Here is a 21764-nt window from a genome sequence, read left to right as displayed (position 1 = left end):
GAACAAACAACAGCTGCTTCACAAAAACGTCTAAAAGCATTACCGTAGCCTATACGCCTTGTTTTCAACTAGGGAAAGCATAGACGCTTATGCAAGTGGCGACGGATTCCCAGTTTGAGCATTGGTATATCATTATTGAATACAAATATAAAGCTTAACAACGACACTATCATTTCTGTGATCTTATTGGGCTCAGGTTGTAGTACATAGTTGAAGTTTTGAATGCTGTAAGGATTGCTTGAATCAGCGGGTTATGCTTGGCACTTATCAGATGCTCACATCAAATTGTATTCACTTGCAAGTGTAAAAGAAAAGAAGTGTAAATGTAAGCACATAATATGTTTGATATAATATACCAACTATGCTGGATACTATGCACTATGCAGCATTTTCTGTGCTTACCTTTACACCCCTTTTCTGCACGATTATTAAGGACTTAATTGCCATATCATTGACATATCATATCCAGCATAGTATGTGCTTACTTTTACACCTCTTTTCTGCGTCATCATTAAGGACCTTGACAACACTTGCAGGTGAATACATTTTGATATGAGCATCTGATAAGTGCCAAGCAAAACCCGCTGATTCAGCCGATCCTTAGAGCATTCAAAACTTCAACCATGTACTACAACCTGAGCCCAATAAGATCACAGAAATTATAGTGTCGTTGTTAAGCTTTATATATGTATTCAAAAATGATATATCCTTTCTGAAACTAGGAATCTGTCGCCACTTGCATAAGCGCCTATGCATTCCCTCGTTGAAAACAAGGCATATAGGCTACGGCGGTATCCTTCACAATAAAGCGGTCATGCTTCAGACGTTTTTGTGAAGCAGCTGTTGTTTGTTCATCATGTATCTCGTACCTCAACATACTCTGAATCAATCCTAAATCATTATCTGTCAACCTACATACAATGCGCTTTCACAATCGCCGCCGTTAGCAGACTCCTTGATCACCTAATCAGCAAGCTGCTGCTGTCGTGGTCATTGAAGCATAGCCGATTAGCTAATCAAGAGCCGTGGCTTCGTGATTACTAGTATTCTCGCCGTTCCATGGTCGGTGGCACGCCCATTCTTCGGCAGCTACTTTCTAACGCTTTGCACGAAATCTTAACGGCCTTCCTCTGAGCTTCTTTTAGGCCCAGTGTCGTTTTTTATCAATAATCTATAAAATAAGACATTACAACGGAGGATTTGTAAAATTTTCCAAATTTTGGACAACCCTAATTCACATTTCAAAATTCAAATTTCGGAACAGAGGCATCCTTATTCCCGGTTGTTAGATAACTTGCTAAGATAGCCCTAATAAAATGTAGGGTTGTAGCGCAGCGTTGTGGTACCACCGACGAATTTGATCATTGATCAGTAACACTGACAAATTGTTGTCAGCACGTCACATCTTAGTCGTTCATTTTATCATCCAGGTTCTCGAACACAATTGATTCTGAGCAATTGAGGTATGGCGATGCCACATTGATATAAAAGTATTACTTCATACCTATTGCCAAAATACTGTTGCCTTACCACCGGATGATGGCCGAAAACTGCAGGCTTTAAAATTCCCGCTGAATATTTGTTTTATCGTCTTCAAATACCAGAATATCTTAGGAACCACGATTTAAACTATACTGAGCCTGGCACCGACCACGGTTTCAATCTTATTATGACATTGCGTGATGTTGGTGTCTAACGTTTGACGGTTCATAGGCCAACTACTTCCGTTTTCCTAATCGCGTGGTTACAGAGGCTGAAATCCGATAATACCATCCACTTTTCTAATAGGAGAATCTCAAGTATTACTGTTTTATGCAGTTTGAAAATTGTTTGTAGATATAATTTTAGTAACGCCAGGCACAAACACTTTACTTACCTTATTTTTGTAGAAGGCAATAATAACAACACCATTCATTAGTGTACCAGAAATTGTAACCAGCGATATGTAAGCTATGATTCCAGCTCGCATCCAAACAGGAGCTTGATATTCCTCGTACTCGTGGAAGCTTTCGTTCATAGTGCTGGCAAAGCATTGATCCGACATATACGCACCGTATAAATTGTGTTATGGTCAAGGGGCTGTGTTATGCCCGATATATATATGTTTGCTGAAAATCATAGCTTACAATTAAAATCGGGTATGATCAGTGCAAGCTAGTCTGCATGGGAATCGTAGTGTTATAAAAACTCACACAACAAGCAAATATCTTTCAGCTAGGTTAGCTCTCGCGTACTCGGGTATAATTATTGGTGCTATTGTATAAAAGTCTAGTGGCGCTTATAAGCACCAGAATGGTTTGGTGTACGACAGTCTGCATTACCACCTGTAAGAAAATGCCTCGGAAATTAATCAACGTGCCCATTACATATAATAATTATAGGAAAATATGATATGCGATCGCAGAGTATAGAGCACAGCAGGCTAATAGTCCAAGTTACAATAAGAGATTATAAGTTGCCAATGGAATACTACGATCATAACATGATTCAATCATTAGTTCAACGGTTAGTAACCGAATAATTCAATCTTCTCAGTGATCAAACATGTTTGCTAATGAGGAAGAGGTGCCGCTGACCGTATAAACACCGCACACTGTGATTGCAATCAACAATATCCATAATACAGTGTGTAGGCCGTAGGGATATCGATTATATCATTCCGATATAGCTACATATTGATAGGTAGGCTACATATAGTTATCACTTCAATTTACATTTTGACTGGTGAATGCATTCATTATATACGATATGAATCCTCATAATAATAGGACTACTACTAATCTCAAACTCATTGTAAAACCAAATTCCATTGACACGACAACGGGTTTAGCCAGCAGGTATCCCAGTTCCGTGTCATCCTCGTTGGATAGGGCAGTTTAAAAATTATGCGGATAGCGAGACACAAGTATAATGCACTATTTTTCCGCAAGAGTTTGGCGTTAGATCTATCGGTATTATCGGTATTACCATTCAAGATGCTTGCTTTATTGTTTATTGCTTGCTTCATTCATTTTAATCTGTTTATCGTTTCCAAATCCTGCATTTAGTTCCATCCAGCGTTATACATCTTCACAGCCCAAAGTTTTAGCAATCATCTCATTATACTTCGAATTATTCGAATAAATCTTTGGCGATATATGGAGGAACCCATCCATTGCTAACGACCACATTTCTTCAGCCCGCTACATTTACCGAACCCAAGTCGCGACATTGGTAACGGTGGGATCGCTACACGAACCGAAACACCCAGTTTGTCGCGAATGCAATATGAATACTGAATAGAAATTGTCGGCTAATCCGTCTCATGAACATTTAGCACTATATGTGTGATGATTACTAGGGATGGTGTGAACGTGAGGTTCACGTTCGCGCTATGTATGTTAACCTAAGATATTCAGATATTTAGAGGTTCGCGTTCACAAACGAACCTTGGTAGAGAGAGAGAGAGAGAGTCTTTATTTTCATCGAACAAAAATACATAACAAACGGCAGTGATGGTGGTACAGAAAATATGCGTGCACAGTATTCGGTAGGTTCTGCATTGCATGTGAACCTTTTTCATGGATTACAATTTATCACATGAATATTACATCTTTGGTTTAAATTCTTTGAATTTCAACTTCAGACCACTCTATGCAAGGCGCTGGCAGAATAAAAACATCAACACTAAACGAGCATACATCTTGCCAATCTCAGAAATTTTACTTGCATTGTTATTAAGGTTCGCTCGAAATATTCAGCCTTCCTATTGTGAATATTTAGTGAGTCTCTGCCGGGAGCATGACCCGCAATCACACAATATCAATATCGAAATACTGGACATGTAGGTAGTCAGCAAATGATGCTTTTTCATTCAACCAATCATTGAAATTGATATAAAGAATACGTCGTTGTCTAATGTGGAAAATCCAGCAGGTATACGGGATCTATCTTGATTTGATATGTTTGCAGCATCATAAAAACCAAATCAGTGCGATTAGGGTGTTGGCTACTGTGTAACTCGTTTATGGGGTAATATCACTTAAGTATAGAAACCCGTTTTTCACTCTGCTCAATACCAATGTCGTAATAGTCAGATGCCGAATACATTGTCCGGTCTGGAATGAAGCGTCAAGGCGTAAGCTCATATTCCCTCGCAGGTCCTCGTCCAAATTGTTGACAAAGCGGCAGAAGTTATAAATTTTATGGGTTTATTATAGCATTTGATTGCTTCAGTTGATAATATATCACTTCGCTGACATGTAGGGTTGGAATTAGCAATATGACGTCACAAAGTTCACGTTCGCGTTCACACAGAACCCTTCAAAAAGGTTCGTGTTCAAACGAACCTGAACCTTCAGGGGTTCGCACCGGGGTTGTCATGACTCGAGTCATGACTCGACTCGAGTCACGGTTTTCTGATGACTCGACTTGACTCGAGTCAATCTGTGTATTGACTCGACTCGGACTCAAACCAAGTCATATGACTCGAGACTCAGATGGTCAAGACCGACATTTCATTGTAATTTCGAAGATTAGTAAAGTAACCACCCTATTGGGAATTCGTCTATTGGTAATGGTACTTGAAAACGCCACCAAAATTGCGAAAAATGAGGAAAATTAGTATATTATAAATGCGAACCATTCAATATCGCCTAACAAAGTTATATAAAGTGGGTTTACCAATACTTTAACTCGAAACTGAGCAGTCAACATAATGACTTGTGATCGGACTCGAGTCATAATACCATAAGTCGGACTCGACCCTCTGCTTGATGACTTGGACTCGGACTTGACTCAAAGGTGAATTGAAAATGACTCGACTAGACTCGAGTCAAAACTATAGAAGTGAGATTGACATGGGACTAGGAGCCTTGTGACTTGGTTACAACCCTGGTTCGCACCATCCCTAATGATTAACAAAACCGATACATCGCCCGTTCATAACGAATCTGGTATATCTTTAGTGAATTATTGTATTTTAGGGTTTTTCTTAGGAAATGAAAATGACATAACACCCGAAAACTTTGGGCATATAGCAAAGTAACTGATGATATAATTGGCTTGAAATACTACTCTATTCCGCGATAAAATATGCGTTTCCGACAACAATAAGGCAACATATATCACTTTCTGTGCCTAAAACTGACTTTTTCGTAACAAACTGTGACTGAGTCTCATGTCTTGGTAGCACATTAGTCATTAATTACTTTCAATCTCAATTCCCTCCCTATCATTCACCAAAACCAAGTCCGGTAATATGTCTCGTAGCGAGGAAATAAAAAAGAAATTATGACAGTCACGCATCCTATCAAATGGCTTTGGTGCTAGTGACAGCGGTATATAGGCAACGACGAACATGCAAATTCGTTTTTAACGATTTTCTTTCCGAGAAAACAATTCTTTGCTGTGTGATTTCAAAACGGCAACATCAGTAATAATAGTATATGTATGCTAGTTTATGCAATAACATGATAACTGCTACAAATATATATAGGTATGCATGATACGCATCATTGTGGAAAGCAACTACTTATTTACAGAGTTATTCCTACTAGTCGCGCTGCAAAATACAAGACTGATACGCAAGGTTTGCTGAGTCTGGGAAGCAGATTTAGCTGAGCAGACAGGATTCGACGCCTGGTAAATTGGCAATTGACAACAGTGCCGCGTCGAAACAATTCGCAATAGTGCTTTCTCGTCCGTTGCTCGATGGAATGGAGAATGATGCAACGGCCACGAGGAAAATATAAAGGCAAGAGAACAGGAAAGTAGAACAGTAATAATTAAATATTCAGGATCAAAATCAGTCAATTAGAATGATTAGAAAAGCGAGATGGAAATAAAAGACAGTTGAATTGGAAACTGATTCCTTTAAAAACATCAAATAGAGAACAACTAAAACTTGCGCAACCGCAAACAACATTCTTGTCGCTGATAGTTACGGAATCTATTTTCGATTATTCTTTACTTTGCTGTTTCTGAATAAAATAAATTCCTTTTTACATTATAGATTTCATATTATACAAAATGGTTTCGGGATAATTTTGAGTATCGTGATACACTAGTAAAATACATACGACGCTGGTTCCGGATATTTCTGTCTACTCATTACGATGATACCTTTAATAACCCGACATCTATTGTATCCATGTTATAAGTAGTGTGACTAAATTATAAACTTGAGCTCAGGTCTGTTTATTATAAATAAATCGCCCAACATTCGAAGTTATTGCTTTGCTATAGACTTGAGTAAGATAGTCACTGAAGCCAAATTAATAAAGCAAGTCGCAGGCTCACTCGCCTTGGAATAGATGTATAGATGTATGTTTACATATAGCTTGACTATACTTACTTGGCATGCCTATACGAAACGGTTGCAGTACATTGGGTATATTATTTATTCTTTTTTATTCATGCAAATTAATAATAACATACGTCGTATATTATACGAAATGCCGTTCCTTAACACCAAAAGCAATTTTTCACTCTATTTTCAAATACTTCATGGAAAGTGTGCAACAAATACGATAAATTGGGCAACAATCATTGCGGGTACCCCCATTTAACCTCATGGTCGCAATGACGCTACGTAATTGAGCTCAGGTGATATAACATAATCATTAACGGTAACCAAGAAAAACATAGGAAGATGGTGCTGAACTTCCTGTTCGTGAAAATAGAGCTAATTCCGAAAATTCCAGCCGACAAGGTTATGAAAGAACGGCTAGAGCTATATACAAAATCTTGGTAGCAATTGAAAATGAATAGTAATATAAAACATCCATCAATGCATGTCCAATTGTCCAATCAGCAGCTGTGAATAAATTAACAAGTTTTGAACCGGGGGTTTGCAAAATCTTTAGAGCTATTTGGGAAAATATGACTGTGGTTAAACGCTTAGTTTTGCTTGTATCATTATTCCAGCGAACTGTGGGAATGTCATAGAATTATATATTGTTCATGGGTCTGGCGTATAATTGAACGACAATTTGCATAACTACTACGAACCCAGGCGGGCTGTAAATACTTGTACCGTCAAAGCGCTCCACATAAAACGACGAGTTAACATTTACATGCCAAAATAAATTTTAGCGATAATGAATTGCTTCATCAGTCCACATGCTTTCGAATAGACCAGGGGTGCCGACTTTTTTGCGATTCACGGCTGCATTTTGTCTACTGATGTAGCCTACGGCCGCAATCCAGGAGATAGTCGTCATGAACTAGCTATATGTCTGTGGCCATTTCCGGGGAACTCTGAACTAAGCTATTTAATCATACAGGCTTACTATACGAAACAAATCGAGAGTGGCGACTGCGTGGTCATGTAGCATACTGGTCACAATTGCGAGAAGCGCGAAATATTTTTCAGTTTCACAAATGAATTTCGTCATTATTATTGGTAGTTTTATATATTACTATCAGTGTTGGGATGACTCGAGTCACCTTTTTCGTATGACTTGACTTGACTCGAGTCACTTTGCTAAAATGACTTGACTTGACTTGACTCGGCGTATAAGAAATGTGGATTGACTCGTGACTCGGAGCAAAATTCACGAGTCAATTTCAAGTCATCAAGTAATCCGTGTCTATAAAAATCACTGTTTCTTGCTTATGTTCGGATTGTTCGCGAAACCCTGGTGCAATCCGTGAGAGCGACCAATCACTCAATGATCGTGCGTTTTAGTCAGCCTCCATTGTTCTCTCACGAATAAATTGACCGTAAACGAACTTATCGAAGCTTACAGCTTACGTTGTCGTAAACTAGTATAGTAAAGTAATTCAATAGGAAAATGTCTATTTCGGTACTCTGTTCTTACCTTAACCAAACCTATTATTTTATTGAAATTGAATTCGAATATTATTTATTACAGTCCTCAACCATTGGCACAGGCTCGAATTGTATCATATCTATTTGTAAATGGAAAATGTATTGCATCTTATCAATAAGTTTCTCTATTCTCTAGATTGACTGGTAACTTTAAACTGAGGCTATGCAATTACTCACGTAGGTTAGCAATTATGCGTATATGTGAGCGATACAGCGCCTTCTTTCGTGTATATTTTACTCTATATTCGTTCATTGGCTCGAAATATCAATGACCACTCAATCTGTATTTCAGACACGTATCAAAATGCAATGACGTAGGCTAATCATGCCTCATACTTCCAAAAGGCAACTTGACTTGGATTGTGACTTGACTCGTGAGTTGACTTGACTTGAGTCGACTTGACTCGAGTCATCTCCAAAATTCGCGAGTCTTGACTTGACTCGAGTCACCTTCGAAAATTTATTGACTTGACTTGACTCGAGTCAAAATGTCCAATGACTCGTGACTCGAAGGTAGTGACTTGATCCTAACACTGATTGCTATCAAAAATTTATCCTTCCTTAGCCCATGTGATCAGATTCACTGGTATCACTGGTAAAGTTGATGGAGGGAGGTGTTTTCTAAAATTTAAGGCAAGTTATAAATTGTTATTGGTCACTTTGTTGCATGCCGTTATTTCTTGACCTCCCATCAGGATTTTCGGTATAGTGAGGAGCACACGATTGCGAGTTTGTATTTCAAAATGGGGCGCAGCATTTTCTTCTGCTGTTCGAATCTGTGCTGATGATTGGAAATTGAAATCTGTGCTGATGATTGGAAATAGCGCTACCATATATCAAAATCAAAAAATGAAGTCGCATTGAATCGCGCCAGGCGCGAAAAAAATTTCTAGATCAGTTAAAATCTCTCAAGAAATCGGGAGTCTATTCGTAAACTAAAATTGCGTGTCGATGGCCGCCAACACATACAAATTGAATAACGTGTCCACGGCCGCACAAATTTCCTTCTACGACCGCAGGTTGGCCACCTCTGTAGTAGAGGCAAAGCTTGCGATAAAATAATATCACGTTATCACTTTTACCACTTGCGATACATTTGAACACAGCTACCCGCATTTATAGAAGAAAATGTTAGACAAAACACACGGAGTTCCGATCACTGTGTAAAGAGGTAATATATATTACATAAAACGCACTTTAGATCCGGAATAACGTCGATACGCGGGCGAAGAAACGTTTCTGGCATTAACAAGCGCCACATTCATAGATGTGCTGCTAATTAAACATTGTTCATCTCAAAACGTGTACACTAGGGCTCTTCAAAAATGACTTTTTTTCTCAAATCGTACTGGCTACTTGATAAAATTGTTAGGTTACCTAATTTAGGCCTACACACAAAATTTGGTTCAATTCCAGCCAGTAACCGCTTTGCTACAGGACAAGAAAGTTTCTATTTATTATATAAAAATGAATAATAAAAAATTTGGAAATTTTCTGTTCACTCCATAAAAGTGTTACGCTGTGTATAGAAACGACGCTCACCAAATTTAGTTCAATTCCAACCTGTGGAAGCGGAGTTATTGCCGTCGAAAAATTTGGATTTGGAAAAAATAGTATTTACGGTGACCGAATCTTTGTTTATTTATTATAGTTGTGCTCACCGTAAATACTATTTTATTCAAATCCAAATTTTTCGGCGGCAATAATTCCGCTTCACTGATTGGAATTGAACCAAATTTGGTGAGCATCGTTTCTATAGACAGCCTAACACTTTCATGGGGTGAACAGAAAATCTTCAAATCTTTTATCATTTATTTTTATATAATAAATAGAAACTTTCTTCTACTGTAGCAAAGTGGTTACTGGCTGGAATTGAACCAAATTTTGTGTGTAGCCTTAAATTAGGTAACCTAACAATTTTATCAAGTAGCCAGTGCGATTTGAGAAAAAAAGTCATTTTTGAAGAGCCCTAGTGTACACACACAGTAAAGGATTTTCCGTTTCCATTTGCAGATTTTCGCTTCAAAAATATATGTTGAAACTGCTGTTGATGCTAACAAAGAGAAATAGAAGCAGCAATATTCCCATTTTTCTTAATGGATGTAAGCGTTTGGATCAGTGGTTCTCAACCTTTTTGTCTTTTTGGGTTTTGCAAACGTTTCGAAGTCACTCTGATTGACCTGCACGACTGTGACCTTTATATTTTACCACATATCCCAACAAAACGTCCATTCTGTTGATGTGAGTCCTCAAGTTTTAGCAGCGATGAAGTGAAACTGCCCCATTATTTCCTTAATTTAAAGAAATACAAATTAAGGTATTAACCATTTTGCAAATTTAGAGGCTTGTCGGACTCCTTGAAAATGCTTTGCAGACCCCTAGAGGTCCGCAGACCAACGGTTGAGAACCGCTGGTTTAGATATTCAGGTAATTGGTTATATTTCCGGATCGGTATGTGGCGCACCATAACCAAAGTTTACAACTTCCGAATTCTCAAGATGCGTATACACGATTATCGGAGAATGCTATTCTGCCTCCTTCATACATAAATGCACGATATACGATTGTCGGACGATTCGGCCGGTATGGTGACCACATCCAAATGGTGCTCGTACTTGGCGCCCATTTAAAAATAGTCCCTTTAGATAGCATCCAAATTTCTTCTTTTCGAAACCCGGAAATCGTTAATCATCTTCCTTGTCTGGTTAGGTACGAATGCCGTCCCCACATTTTTCGACTGTGAGATGCGTTGCTTTCGTTGAAATTGACGATCGATTCCGCCTCGATGAGGGCAGTCGAAATACCTTCAATACGCTTTGTTTCATCTGCAAAATGCAGTTATGCAGCCAGTGTATAAAAGTTGCATTCAGTTTGTCAGTTTGATGTCTAGAGCAGCGGTTCTCAACCGGTGGTCCGCGAAGCAATTTCAGGGGGTCCGCAAGACCTCTAATTTTTTAAAATGGTTGATAACCTAATTTTTATTTTATTTTTCAATTTGAGAAAGCATGAGGCAGTTTCGCACCACAACTGCTAAAACCTCATGACTCATATCATCATAATAATCGTCTGACATGGACTATCGTAGTGTGGAAACTCATTTTCATTGCCAATTTTCCAATAACCTGCTGATACAAACATATTGCTGTTTAGAGACGTTTTGTTGGGGTTTGTGGAAAAAATAAAAACATGGAGATAGCAACGTCAATCAGGGTGACTTCGTAATGTTTGCGAAATCTTCTCGATTTGAAGTTGTCAGTCTCATCAAATTAGTGAACAGTCGTTTGAAATAAAAAATTCTGAAGTATTTCCATAATTTATCCCAATGCAGGAAACTGCTTCTTGGAGGTACAGAACTTTAATATACAATTGCATAGTATATTCATATTGAAATGTACCCGAATATTTTCGGCAGTCACTCGTCATAAATCGGATTATCATATACCTGCTCTTAAAGCTCGGCTATCAGATTTGGCTCATTCTTATTGATGATGTCCTATCGACAAGGGTGATGTTTTGATGAACAAGGAGTGTTTCGTTGCTACCAAAGCATTACGCTCCAACCCTGAAATTCATATCACCAGTTTTATTGGTATGCAGCCTTGTCTTGTTAATGTTCAATTGTTCATGGTCGAAAATGTTTGCTCGTGTACAGAACAAGTCGTTTCATGACAGTCTTTCTCTGGTAGGAAAACTTGGATCCATTCTTTGGAGCATAAAATTTCTCTATAATACTTTTAGATTAGGATTTCACTTTGACGGTAGAAACTCTCTGCGGGCCGATCAAAATGCCGTCGCGGGCTGAATCCGGCCCGCGGTCCGTATGTTGCCCATCCCTGCGCTAGATGCTGGACGTGATATGTTTATAAAATATGTGTTTCTTCATTTTGGTGCCATAAATGTTGCGATCGCACCAAAAGTATCGTCGGAAGCGTTATGCGTTAATATTGCATTAGCCTCCATCTATCTTTGCGGAAATGGTTTTCGGCACTCCTCGTTCATATCAAAACGAAGACGCGGATTATCAAGACACGACCACGTAGCCTACTTCAAGAAATACAGCAGCAAAATTAGCTTTGAGATAATAAAAGTCCACCAATTTCTAGATAAATTGTATGATGTTATCTTCAGGAAAAATCAGTATTTTGCTGTTTGTCACAAGCCTACAGTTCATATTTGCACAAGACAGATGAAGGTTGCACCATAATAGAGCTCAAATTGAACTAAAACTAGAGGGGGTCCGCGAGGGGCCGTGACGGTCAAAAGGGGTCCGCGAATCCAAAAAGGTTGAGAACCACTGGTCTAGAGATTCTGTTATCAGAGATTCCCATTGTACCGATGTCAACAATACTAATCAGGCATATACGATGGGGATAACCCAACTCACAACGTACATATGAATTAGCAGCTACTTATTAGCTATTCTCATTCTGGTATCGAGAGCTGGTTCGCTCATTGCGATGACCTCGATCAGGATGCATTGTCCAGGTACTTCGTCAGCCCCCAAACGTTTGTCGTGGACCCCAAGCCCCATATGATCATACGCCAAACTTCTGGGGGTGGGGGTGCCTTACACACTCCTTCTTTACCACTAACAGAAAAGTACGTTTTTCTGTCTCAGTGCACATATCTATGCGTGGGCGTAGTCACGCCACGCGCGAAAACATTTCAAAGTACGGATCCGATTTTCTCTATAAGTGATTGCATATGTTGCAAATAATTTTTCATCGTCTCCCAGTTTTTGTGATCAGATTTAATAGTAGAGGTCTTTGAGGCGGTTATTTCCGATATCAAGCGCAAAACTATTCCTTGCATCCGGACAATTAGCACTAGGCTATAATAGATTATATATGTTGATTGTTCTCATGGCCAACGTGCGGATGTCATTTTAGGCCGAGGTTTTGTTAGGCACACTTCGCGAAGTCGCATGTGGGCCGAGACTCCAGAAGTCTTGGTGCGTCGTGGAGACTTAATGGTGGGGCTGCATTGCCAATTCATTGTAAAAATCATGCGCAATTTTTTCCTTGGGGCACTGCCAGTACCAATATTAAAAGTAAAAAATTTTGAAGTCTTGAAATCTTTCACAAAGTACTTTGTAATTTATGTTGATTTGCGGAATAATTTAGTGCCCCCTTCGAGCCCGCGCCCAATTGGAGGTTTGAGATGCGGCAGTTACGGCTCTGACAGTATCTTACAGTGGTGTGGATACGACCAAGTCTAACGGCTCACTGGGTTTGGGCTACGTCATTCGCTCCATTTGACCAAAGGCAATTTCGGAGATATTTAGACTGGCTTAACGATAGCAAAATTTAATAAAGCGGTTGTCAATCGAAAGCTACCGCGGTATACTCATTGGTAACATAGACATTTTACTCTGCTCGTGGCCCTGGAACCCTTTGAAATCAGTCCCAAATGTTGCATCATGAAAAAGTTTTTCGTAACGACGTGGTAATGCCGTCTGGGGGAACGATGCAGCACCTCAGGAGAATGTGGCAGGAGCAAGCAGCGGATCGGTGAGAGTGAGAATGCTAAATCGTCATGGTAACAATAGGCAATACGCATGTGCTTTGTGTCGCTACTGACTTCCCCCTGAGCGATAGGACACTACGGTGGAACTCAGTGTCATTTAAGGAATATCGCTTGGCTATTTCGGTAGTTTGTAAGAACGCTTGCGACTGTGAATCCTTACTAAACATTAACTTTGCCGATCCTTACATCAAGTTTACTATATTTTGGTCGAAGTCCAACACAGACTCATAGCGAATATATCGTATTTAGGTCTGAGATATGTCTTGAGCTTAATTTTAATCAGCGGTTCGGTAGGTGACATGCAAAACTAGATCGAAGCCCACCGAATAATTAACACACCTGTTTTAGCTCATCATCTCTGATGTGCTGGCGCTTGGATTCGGTAATAACACGTTCCGACCCACAGTTGACACAACAGCATTAGATATTCGAATAAACAATAATCCGAGGTCAACACTCGATTAATAAAATGTTGTACTTATGTTTGTACCTATCAATTTATCGCAGAAACAAAACTCCAACTTCTGCCGTTCCTATTTTCCCTATGTTCACGCAGGTCCATTGCTGTTCAAATACTTTTTACATATCCCCAAGACGACTTATAGAACAGAGCATTGAAAACAGGGCAGCACAATGAAAAATTAAAAAGCCGACAGTGGGGCATGATTATAAGGTGAAGAAATACTGTTCAATTTTCAACCTCGAGATTTCAGATTTGGAAAACAACATCAACGAACGCACTACAGAAATGCGGTAGAGAAATTAGGGCATCCACGAATAAACAGATGTAATAACAGATGTAAACGGATGTAATATATTCACAGGAGATCTAATGATCTATCACACAATAACAATATATTGTGGTCTCGCTAGCGCTAATATCCTATGCACGGACGAGACTGCTATAAAGTGACTATATAATGGCAAAGAGAGTGACCTTAACTATTGAGGATAAATTCTTTGACCTTCTAGTCAGAAATGTGATTTAGATGATTATTTTGTTTTTACATCTTTTAACGTAGACTCCACTTTCATTAACGAGTTTTAAAATATATCGATCGTCAGTCATCCACGTCAGCAAAGGTGTGTTCAACTCAACGACAAACTCAATCTCAATTATATATTCCTGTTATTCGTACCTGACTATTCATGGCCACGTAGATGATCGGGCTCGTAACGTAAGACGATTTCGCGAAAAATGACAGGGCACTTTCCACGAAAATAGGAATCTGTAATTCAACAAACATGCGATCTCCGTACAGAAGTTAGATCACGTCTGATAGCGCTGACCTTGTGAGATGGTCTGATCATTCTTAGCAGGGCGACGCAGCCGTACGGGCACCAGCAAATCAAAAACGCGACCATGATTACAAAAACCATTTTCGCAGCTTCTGGCAGGGCAGCTCTTGATGTCGACGAGAAACGAGATACCTTTGTACGTTGTGAAACAGATTGTCGTCACTGTCCAGTGTCCAGGCTACGTTACCTTATCCATCGGTTCGATTGAGACACTGTCGGATTTGAACGCATCAAGCGCGAGATCAGTGTGCCACGGAGCTTATTATACTCTCACAGCTTGCAAGTTGTACCGTCAGCTATAAATACATTTTACGTATGTCCCGTTTGATCTGGATTCTCATTTAGTGAAATATATCGATAGCTTAGCTTCCTGTACATAATGTTGTGCTTCTATAACATATCTATTCACCTTTCAATGTTGGTTAATAAGTAATTATTGCCTAATGTTTTTTGTAAAATGCACAAGGTCAATACTTCAATGTCAGTTCGGCAGAGGAGATGAAATTTCACCTTAAGTTTTGTAACTGTGTAAAATTCGTTAACATTGGACGTAGATCTATTATTTCCAACTTGTGTATGCAGTGGAAAGACAGTTGCTGAGATAGCCTACTTGTTACCTGTTACAGTATTACCTGTCGGATTTCGTATATAATGGATCCGTAACAGTACGTGAGAATGGACAGTGGCAATACGAAGCAACACGTCATATACAAGGTATATTGGACTATATTCTCATCGACCGAATTCCACACTATCCCGCAAACAGATTGGATGGTGTCTGTACCATAGCCCCCGCTACCAACGAGCACCCCGTTCCACAGAGACGACCATATCCAGACGAATACGATTCCTTGAAATACATAAGAAGAATTATCATCATAACCTATTCACTTAGTAAATTCAAATATGTACCTCTTATACAACTACCAATAAGGAAAATGATTTCAGTTGAAACATAGGCGAATGCTAGTCAACAGGCTTATGTCATTTTTCCTAATACTAGCGAAGTTGCTCAACTCAAGTCTGGGCGAATCCCGTTCTGTTTTTGAAATACATATTAGCCAGAAAATAACACAATACTTGTTCAACGCTAACCTGCGATAACATGACGGCGACACAGAGTGAAACGCTTGGACTTGCATATCACGATGAAATGCGCGATAGAGAGAACCACAATCGTACATAAATTTGTCACACCTTAACGAAAATCAGCGAGTTAGTTCCTATTCCTATACGTTGAAACTAATATAGTTGGAGTTGGTGTATCTGCGATAACTTCATACATGCAAATCACTTTCCAAACGGAAACTAATCTATCGATGAAACGTAAAGACTCCTGTTAATCGGATGTTGTCTGTCCTTGCAATCATCACATATCAACTTGACGGATGTGTTATTGTAATTATATACGTTCGAGCAAGCAGGCTACAACATTATCAAGTACCCGTATAGAACCTAATATGACGAAGCTGAGAGTTCCTATAAACTGAGCGAAATCTCATTTGATTGAGATGAATGTGGCACGAGGGAGTAAAACAATGAACGAAAAATCATTTGAGTACGATAAAAGTGTGTTGTGTGACACACTGGGATGTCTGCATTAATAGTTTGAATGACAAATCGCTTGAATGATAGAACAACTTTTAGTAGCACTTGAAAAGCACCGTTTTAATCGTTTGGCTTAAGGAAACATAGTTGTTTCGGATGATAAATTGTCACATTACATTTGAATCAAGAAGTTTGACCTCTAACCCTAACGGCGGTAACACTAACAATAACTTGGAATATTCTTCACTAAAATGACCAGATTGACCACCATACCTAACCTCACTGAAATGAGCCGTCACTCAACTTTAAATTAAGTGGAATGAAGTTGAATTACTTGTGCCTGTAATGAACGCCATTGGCATGTTTCAATCAAATTAGCTGGCAGGAGAATGAGATTCCCTCATTTTCCAGTCGATCTAAAGCTAAACTCATGCATATCGATATGACATATCGACTCAGGCTCAGTAATAGAAGACTTTGCAATCGTTACATGACTGCTTGCTCAGTGCTCACCCATGACATATCATTGTGTCTTGATCATGTACGTACAGGTGCAGCCACACCAATTACAGGATAATTTGGACTTGACTCGAAAAATTTGCTTTTACTCTCTAGCTAGTCAATCAAATCAAATTCAAATCCGGAATAATGTCACGTCACGTCAAGTCATTTTCGCGAAGAATTTTATTCTCCAAATTTTACTGTCAACCCCAAGAAATTGTTGAGCTTCCTAAAATAACGACGCAGCACAATTTCTGTCAAATTCCAACCTGTAGAACCGCAGTTATTGCGGCTGAAAGTTTTGGACTTGCAATAATAGCTTTGATCAATAAATTTAATAATTAATAAAAAAACTCGAATAACTTCGCTTCTAGTGGTTGGAATTCCGTCAAATTTGTTTTGCGTCGTTTTCGTAGATAACTCAAAATCTAAAATTGGATCTGCTTCGGCTTTTACTGGTCGGAATTGAGCCAAATGTGGTGTGAAGGTGAAGCACTTTTTTATGCAACCAACAATGTAATCAGTGAATCCTCGGAATCCTGAAAAAAAGATATATTTGAACAACCCTATAGCGCCCAAGCCCTAGTCGCCAGTGAACCAGTGTGAATTGAAAAGTATAGCCACCTGAGGATACGTACCGAATATTCCACAGACGAGAACGTACATCATGCAGCCCTCGTTGCCAAAAAACTGCTTCCCAATCGTATTTATTGGTATGATTAAAGATGCGCTGGCGGTAGCGCTGAGAAGGTTGGACACGCATAGATTCAAAATCAAATAGTTCACCGGCGTTCGTAGTTTCTAAATCAATCAAAATCGAGTACTTCATTCGTCATAATATTATGTTATAGGTGAGGACAGTAGTAAAGTCAGTCTTTATCTGCAAATCTTCGAATCCCAAGAACAAGTAGCCGATCAGAACTTAAAACTAATACCTCCGATCAGTAAGTGTTGCCATAAGCCTAGAGGATATTTAGCCGACCAGATGAACAGCTCAATAACCCGCGTAATTTCTGCAGCCTTTATAACCAGGTTAATGCGGGAATCCTATCGGAGCAGGGAATACTGGAATGCGGGATATTAATTCTGCAAAAGCATTAATATGCAACGCCTTACACATATCTGATCAAACTAGCACAACGTAAAATCTAAATGAACTTAATAATACCGAAGTACACGCCCATGATATGCAGTAAAGATAGAGATTTCAATCCATGAATTTGATTAAACGCTGTGCTACCAGAACTAACCTTGTTTTGCCAAAAGGCAGTTATAACAATCCCATTCATCACAATTCCCGAAGACGTGACTAGAGATATATAGATGATGATAACGATTCGCAACCAAAAAGGAACTTGATAATCCACAGTTCCGGCCAGAGTTAGATTCATGGTATTCATTAACACAACTGTACAAATAAGGGTGAAGAAGTGCGATATGGATAAATGAAATACAGTGCTGACTGCTAAGTTTCCTTGAAAATCATCATTAAGATCCCAGTGACTAGTGCGACATGCCTAAGGGCGCAACCTACATTCCTGAAAAGGTGTTGATTTGGGGCCCAGCTGGGCAAAAGATAAATCATTATTTATGAGACCATAGTAAAAACCCGCTAAACACTCACATTAATCTTCAAACCTTCGCTGAACCCCAAACGTCATAAAAACAAATGTCCACAACAATGCACATCTAACTAGACATCTGATACAATACCATAGATCAGTGCTTTTCAACCTTTTTCGTCGTGGTACACCCTTTCAACATTTTCTCAAAACTCCTACACCCCTGACCGTATAATACACCGATAACGCAGAAAGTCACATTTTGATTACATAAACAATACGTTCGGATTCCAGCGAGGAGTCGCCATGGCGCATGGACGACAAATACTCATATGAAATTTGATACTAGGAACTTAACACCGCGGAGACCCCTTGTGGAGCCTTCACTTATTTCTTGAGATATGCAATGCGCAAATGCAATTACATCCCAGCAAGCTTACAATATATAATTTATGTACCAAAATCGCTAGAATAAATGTCCACGAAAAGACATTAGAAATACGTGTGTATGAAATTTCACCCCTTGGATGGATTTCATCGAAAATGTTGGTAGTTTCACATATTATTGTCAAAAATTTATTCATTCTCAGATCACGTGATCAGATTAACCCGTAGAGCTGATGAAGGGTGTCTTCGAAAATATTGGATACAATTTTAATGATGATGCATCTTCCGGTTCTTATTAATCACTTGGTTGCATGTTGTTATTTCTTGGCCTCCCACCAGGATTGTTTGTATTATTATTATTAATATTTTTATGTCACATCAATGAGAGTCGCGATATTCGCGACTTTTGAATGTGTGCGCCATGACAGTGCATTTCTTAAAGTTTAGTGTCTTTGCTTTGGGTAATGAGGACGACTTTCGCTTGCACGCGCAGCACTCTCTCTCATTCTTCATTCTCTCTCTCTCACGTGCGTCCACTTTCAGGACTCTGCTGCTGACTTTGGAGCTCTCGGCTCACTCTTCTTCTAGGCTTTTCAAGACGTTACGTGAACAGGGGTTCGGTGACGAGGAGCCTAGATAAACCTCCGACACATAGAAACATGGCAGAGCCGAGACTTGAACCAGCACCAATTGGTTGCATAATGACGGCTGCCAACACACGCTAATTCAAATATGTGTAGAATGTCGCAAAATTATGGTTTTGCGGCTGAATGAGGCCGTACGTCCTTAGGTTGAGCACCCCTGGCCTAGCCGAAATACGGATGGACATTTGAGCAAGCTGCAACGTATTGTAAATGCTAGATACGAATCAGGGCTCGACGTTTCTGGACCACTATCCAACGCAGTGGTTTGAAAACTCGACCCCCTGGCAGCGCAAGCATGCATTCTGCGCTATTCATAAGCTTGCCGCAGGAAGTACCGATTCAAAATGTCCGACCTGTAGCGGTGGTTTCCTCGAGAATCATCAGACAGATATCGCAAGCTGAACACATGCTAACTCCACCCTGTTCTACTCGAAAAGGAAGTAATAAGTCCATTACCAAAGGTTAAAATGATGAGAAACATTTGCTTATGATATCACATTGTACGATATTACACATCCAGTCAATCTGTTTTGAAGCATAAACTGGCGTATTTATTGTGATAGCTGTAATCATCGTATCATCGGTTCATCATCATGAGGATCTGGTACACTCCTGTACACCCTGGGGTGTACGAAACACCTGGTTGAAGCGCACTGCCATATTGCACATTAACCTGTGCGACAACCTGTACTGACGCATAAACCCGCCTTTGTGATAGCTAGCCATCGGCTCAATTTAATTCGGATCTGGTACACCCCTGTACACCCCTGTACACCCCATCCGAGTGGTACACCCTTTGCAAATTCTGGTACACCCTAGGGTGTACGAAAACCCCGGTTGAAGTGCACTGCCATAGATTACTGAAGGTCTAAAAGATATATGCATCAACATACTAGAACAAATGCAATAAAATATAATTCCCAAACAAAACAAACACATTACAATGAATATTGCAAATCAATGTGACTTCAGCTGTTCCTTCTTAGACACCAGTTCAGAAATGCGAGGCTTCATCTTTAAAACTGTCGTGGTATTGTTCGGCAGGAGCACAACAGCGTGATACCCATTGCCTAATTATAAATGGGCTTATAAATAATGGGGCTCGAATTATCATTTCAGAAGGACGAAGTTTCGATTTAGAACCCCCCAACCCCCATGCGTGCGGCACTGCTCATGACGTACCACCGAAAAAGTCGCAACTTGACCATACTGATCGGGCCTAATTATCTACAACAAATGGGGGCCAAGACCGGCGTATCATCACAAATCATATGAATGAGTTGACTGTGTTTCTTGAACACCACGGAACCTCTAGAACACTACTGCATTGAACGTATTTCACTGTTACCAATAAAGGTATTGTCAATAACCCATAGAGTCTGTTATTTAAAACAGGTGACGACTCGTCTGGCGAACGGTATTGCCTCAATCCTCCATCTCACGAAAAAACGACTTGATTGTATAAGCAGAAAAGTGTTGGACCTCTTCCCACTAAATAAACCAGCAACGTGTCCCGTAGCATTCGCATTTTACAATAATGTGACACAATAACCGGTATTATGTATGCGCTTGTACTGATTTATATACGACACGACAGTCTTAACCGAGCGCATACCTCGATGTACGTGGAATGACCGCTTAATTGAGTTGGAATAAACTCACATCGAATCAAGTACGTACAAATGAAAGACATCCACATACTGTATTACCTTGTTAAACGGTTTCCGGAAAGAATTCAGCAAAGGTACGTTACGTCATTCGTCAGCACTAGATATGTGCTTCTATACTATAATTAGCATTAGCCAAACGTAATTTTATACCCATTTGCCAGGTTGCAGAACGTCTCTTACTCAACACTCCAGGAAGTGTCAACACGAAAACCGAGAGAACACTAACGGAGAATACCCGTGCGCGAGACGCTTCTCATGAACTCATGCATAGAATTTGATACTTCAGCAGGTCCGTAATCCGCTACAGCATATTACGTCAGCACTGGCAGGCTCGCATAGGCCATAGGTGTTCAACGTAGTCAGTCTTGCTGTTCAAGATGAAGTTGCGCAAGGCCATAAATTTCCACTAATTTCTAAAAATTTCAAAGACATGTCAAAACTACAGCAAGCAGGAGCAGAATAATGGAGATACGAACAGTACCCAAGTAGTTAGTTTGAAAAAGTAGATTTGGCCTTGGTGTGGCATAATTTGATCAGTTAATCGGAGGTGGTCACTTCACCGAATACAGTTTACTTTTACATCGTACATGTTTTTCAGTAACACAGAATAACCAATGACATTACAAATTGGTGCGAATAGGTCATGTTAATTTCCCTCACAAGGAGGAATAAAGCTGCCAAGTGGAGATGGAAGGAAGTAGCCTACTCTTAAACACAACCATTGAAGTGATTAGGCAAAACCTTTGTAAGTTTCTTGATAAGCTTTGACCTCTTCACACAGAAAGTGGACGTTTGCTTTCCAGTGAAAAGTACC

At 39.6% G+C, this 21764-nt stretch overlaps 2 protein-coding genes across 3 annotated transcripts in view; both read right to left on the bottom strand.

Moving 5' to 3' along the window:
• The window catches only part of LOC145458756 (rhodopsin-like), a 321540-nt gene that overhangs the window by 11482 nt on the left and 288294 nt on the right, over positions 1-21764 (bottom strand). The window contains exon 7 of the mRNA XM_080337226.1: positions 1877-4764. Coding sequence (XP_080193352.1) covers positions 1877-2044 — 168 coding nt within the window. The 5' untranslated portion in view covers positions 2045-4764. The remainder of the gene's footprint in view (positions 1-1876; positions 4765-21764) is intronic.
• On the bottom strand, positions 6357-18392 carry LOC145458702 (parapinopsin-like). Of its 2 annotated transcripts, XM_080337169.1 has the most exons (5): positions 17938-18378; positions 15734-17488; positions 14630-15488; positions 14479-14568; positions 6357-10638 (listed from the first exon to the last, which is right to left on the bottom strand). In XM_080337169.1, exons 3-5 carry the CDS (start codon positions 14717-14719, stop codon positions 10519-10521), a joined length of 300 nt encoding a protein of 99 aa, XP_080193295.1. In that variant the 5' UTR covers positions 14720-15488; positions 15734-17488; positions 17938-18378; the 3' UTR covers positions 6357-10518. The 2 variants fall into 2 exon arrangements, with proteins under 2 accessions (XP_080193295.1, XP_080193287.1); XM_080337161.1 differs by lacking the exons at positions 6357-10638; positions 14479-14568 and having other exon boundaries at positions 14644-15488; positions 15734-15835; positions 17326-17488; positions 17938-18392.

This window comes from Botryllus schlosseri, chromosome 2 (genome assembly GCF_051294905.1).
Source record: "Botryllus schlosseri isolate E-star chromosome 2, Bs_hap1, whole genome shotgun sequence".
Lineage (NCBI taxonomy): Eukaryota > Metazoa > Chordata > Ascidiacea > Stolidobranchia > Styelidae > Botryllus > Botryllus schlosseri.
This window is presented reverse-complemented; position numbering and strand designations above follow the sequence as displayed.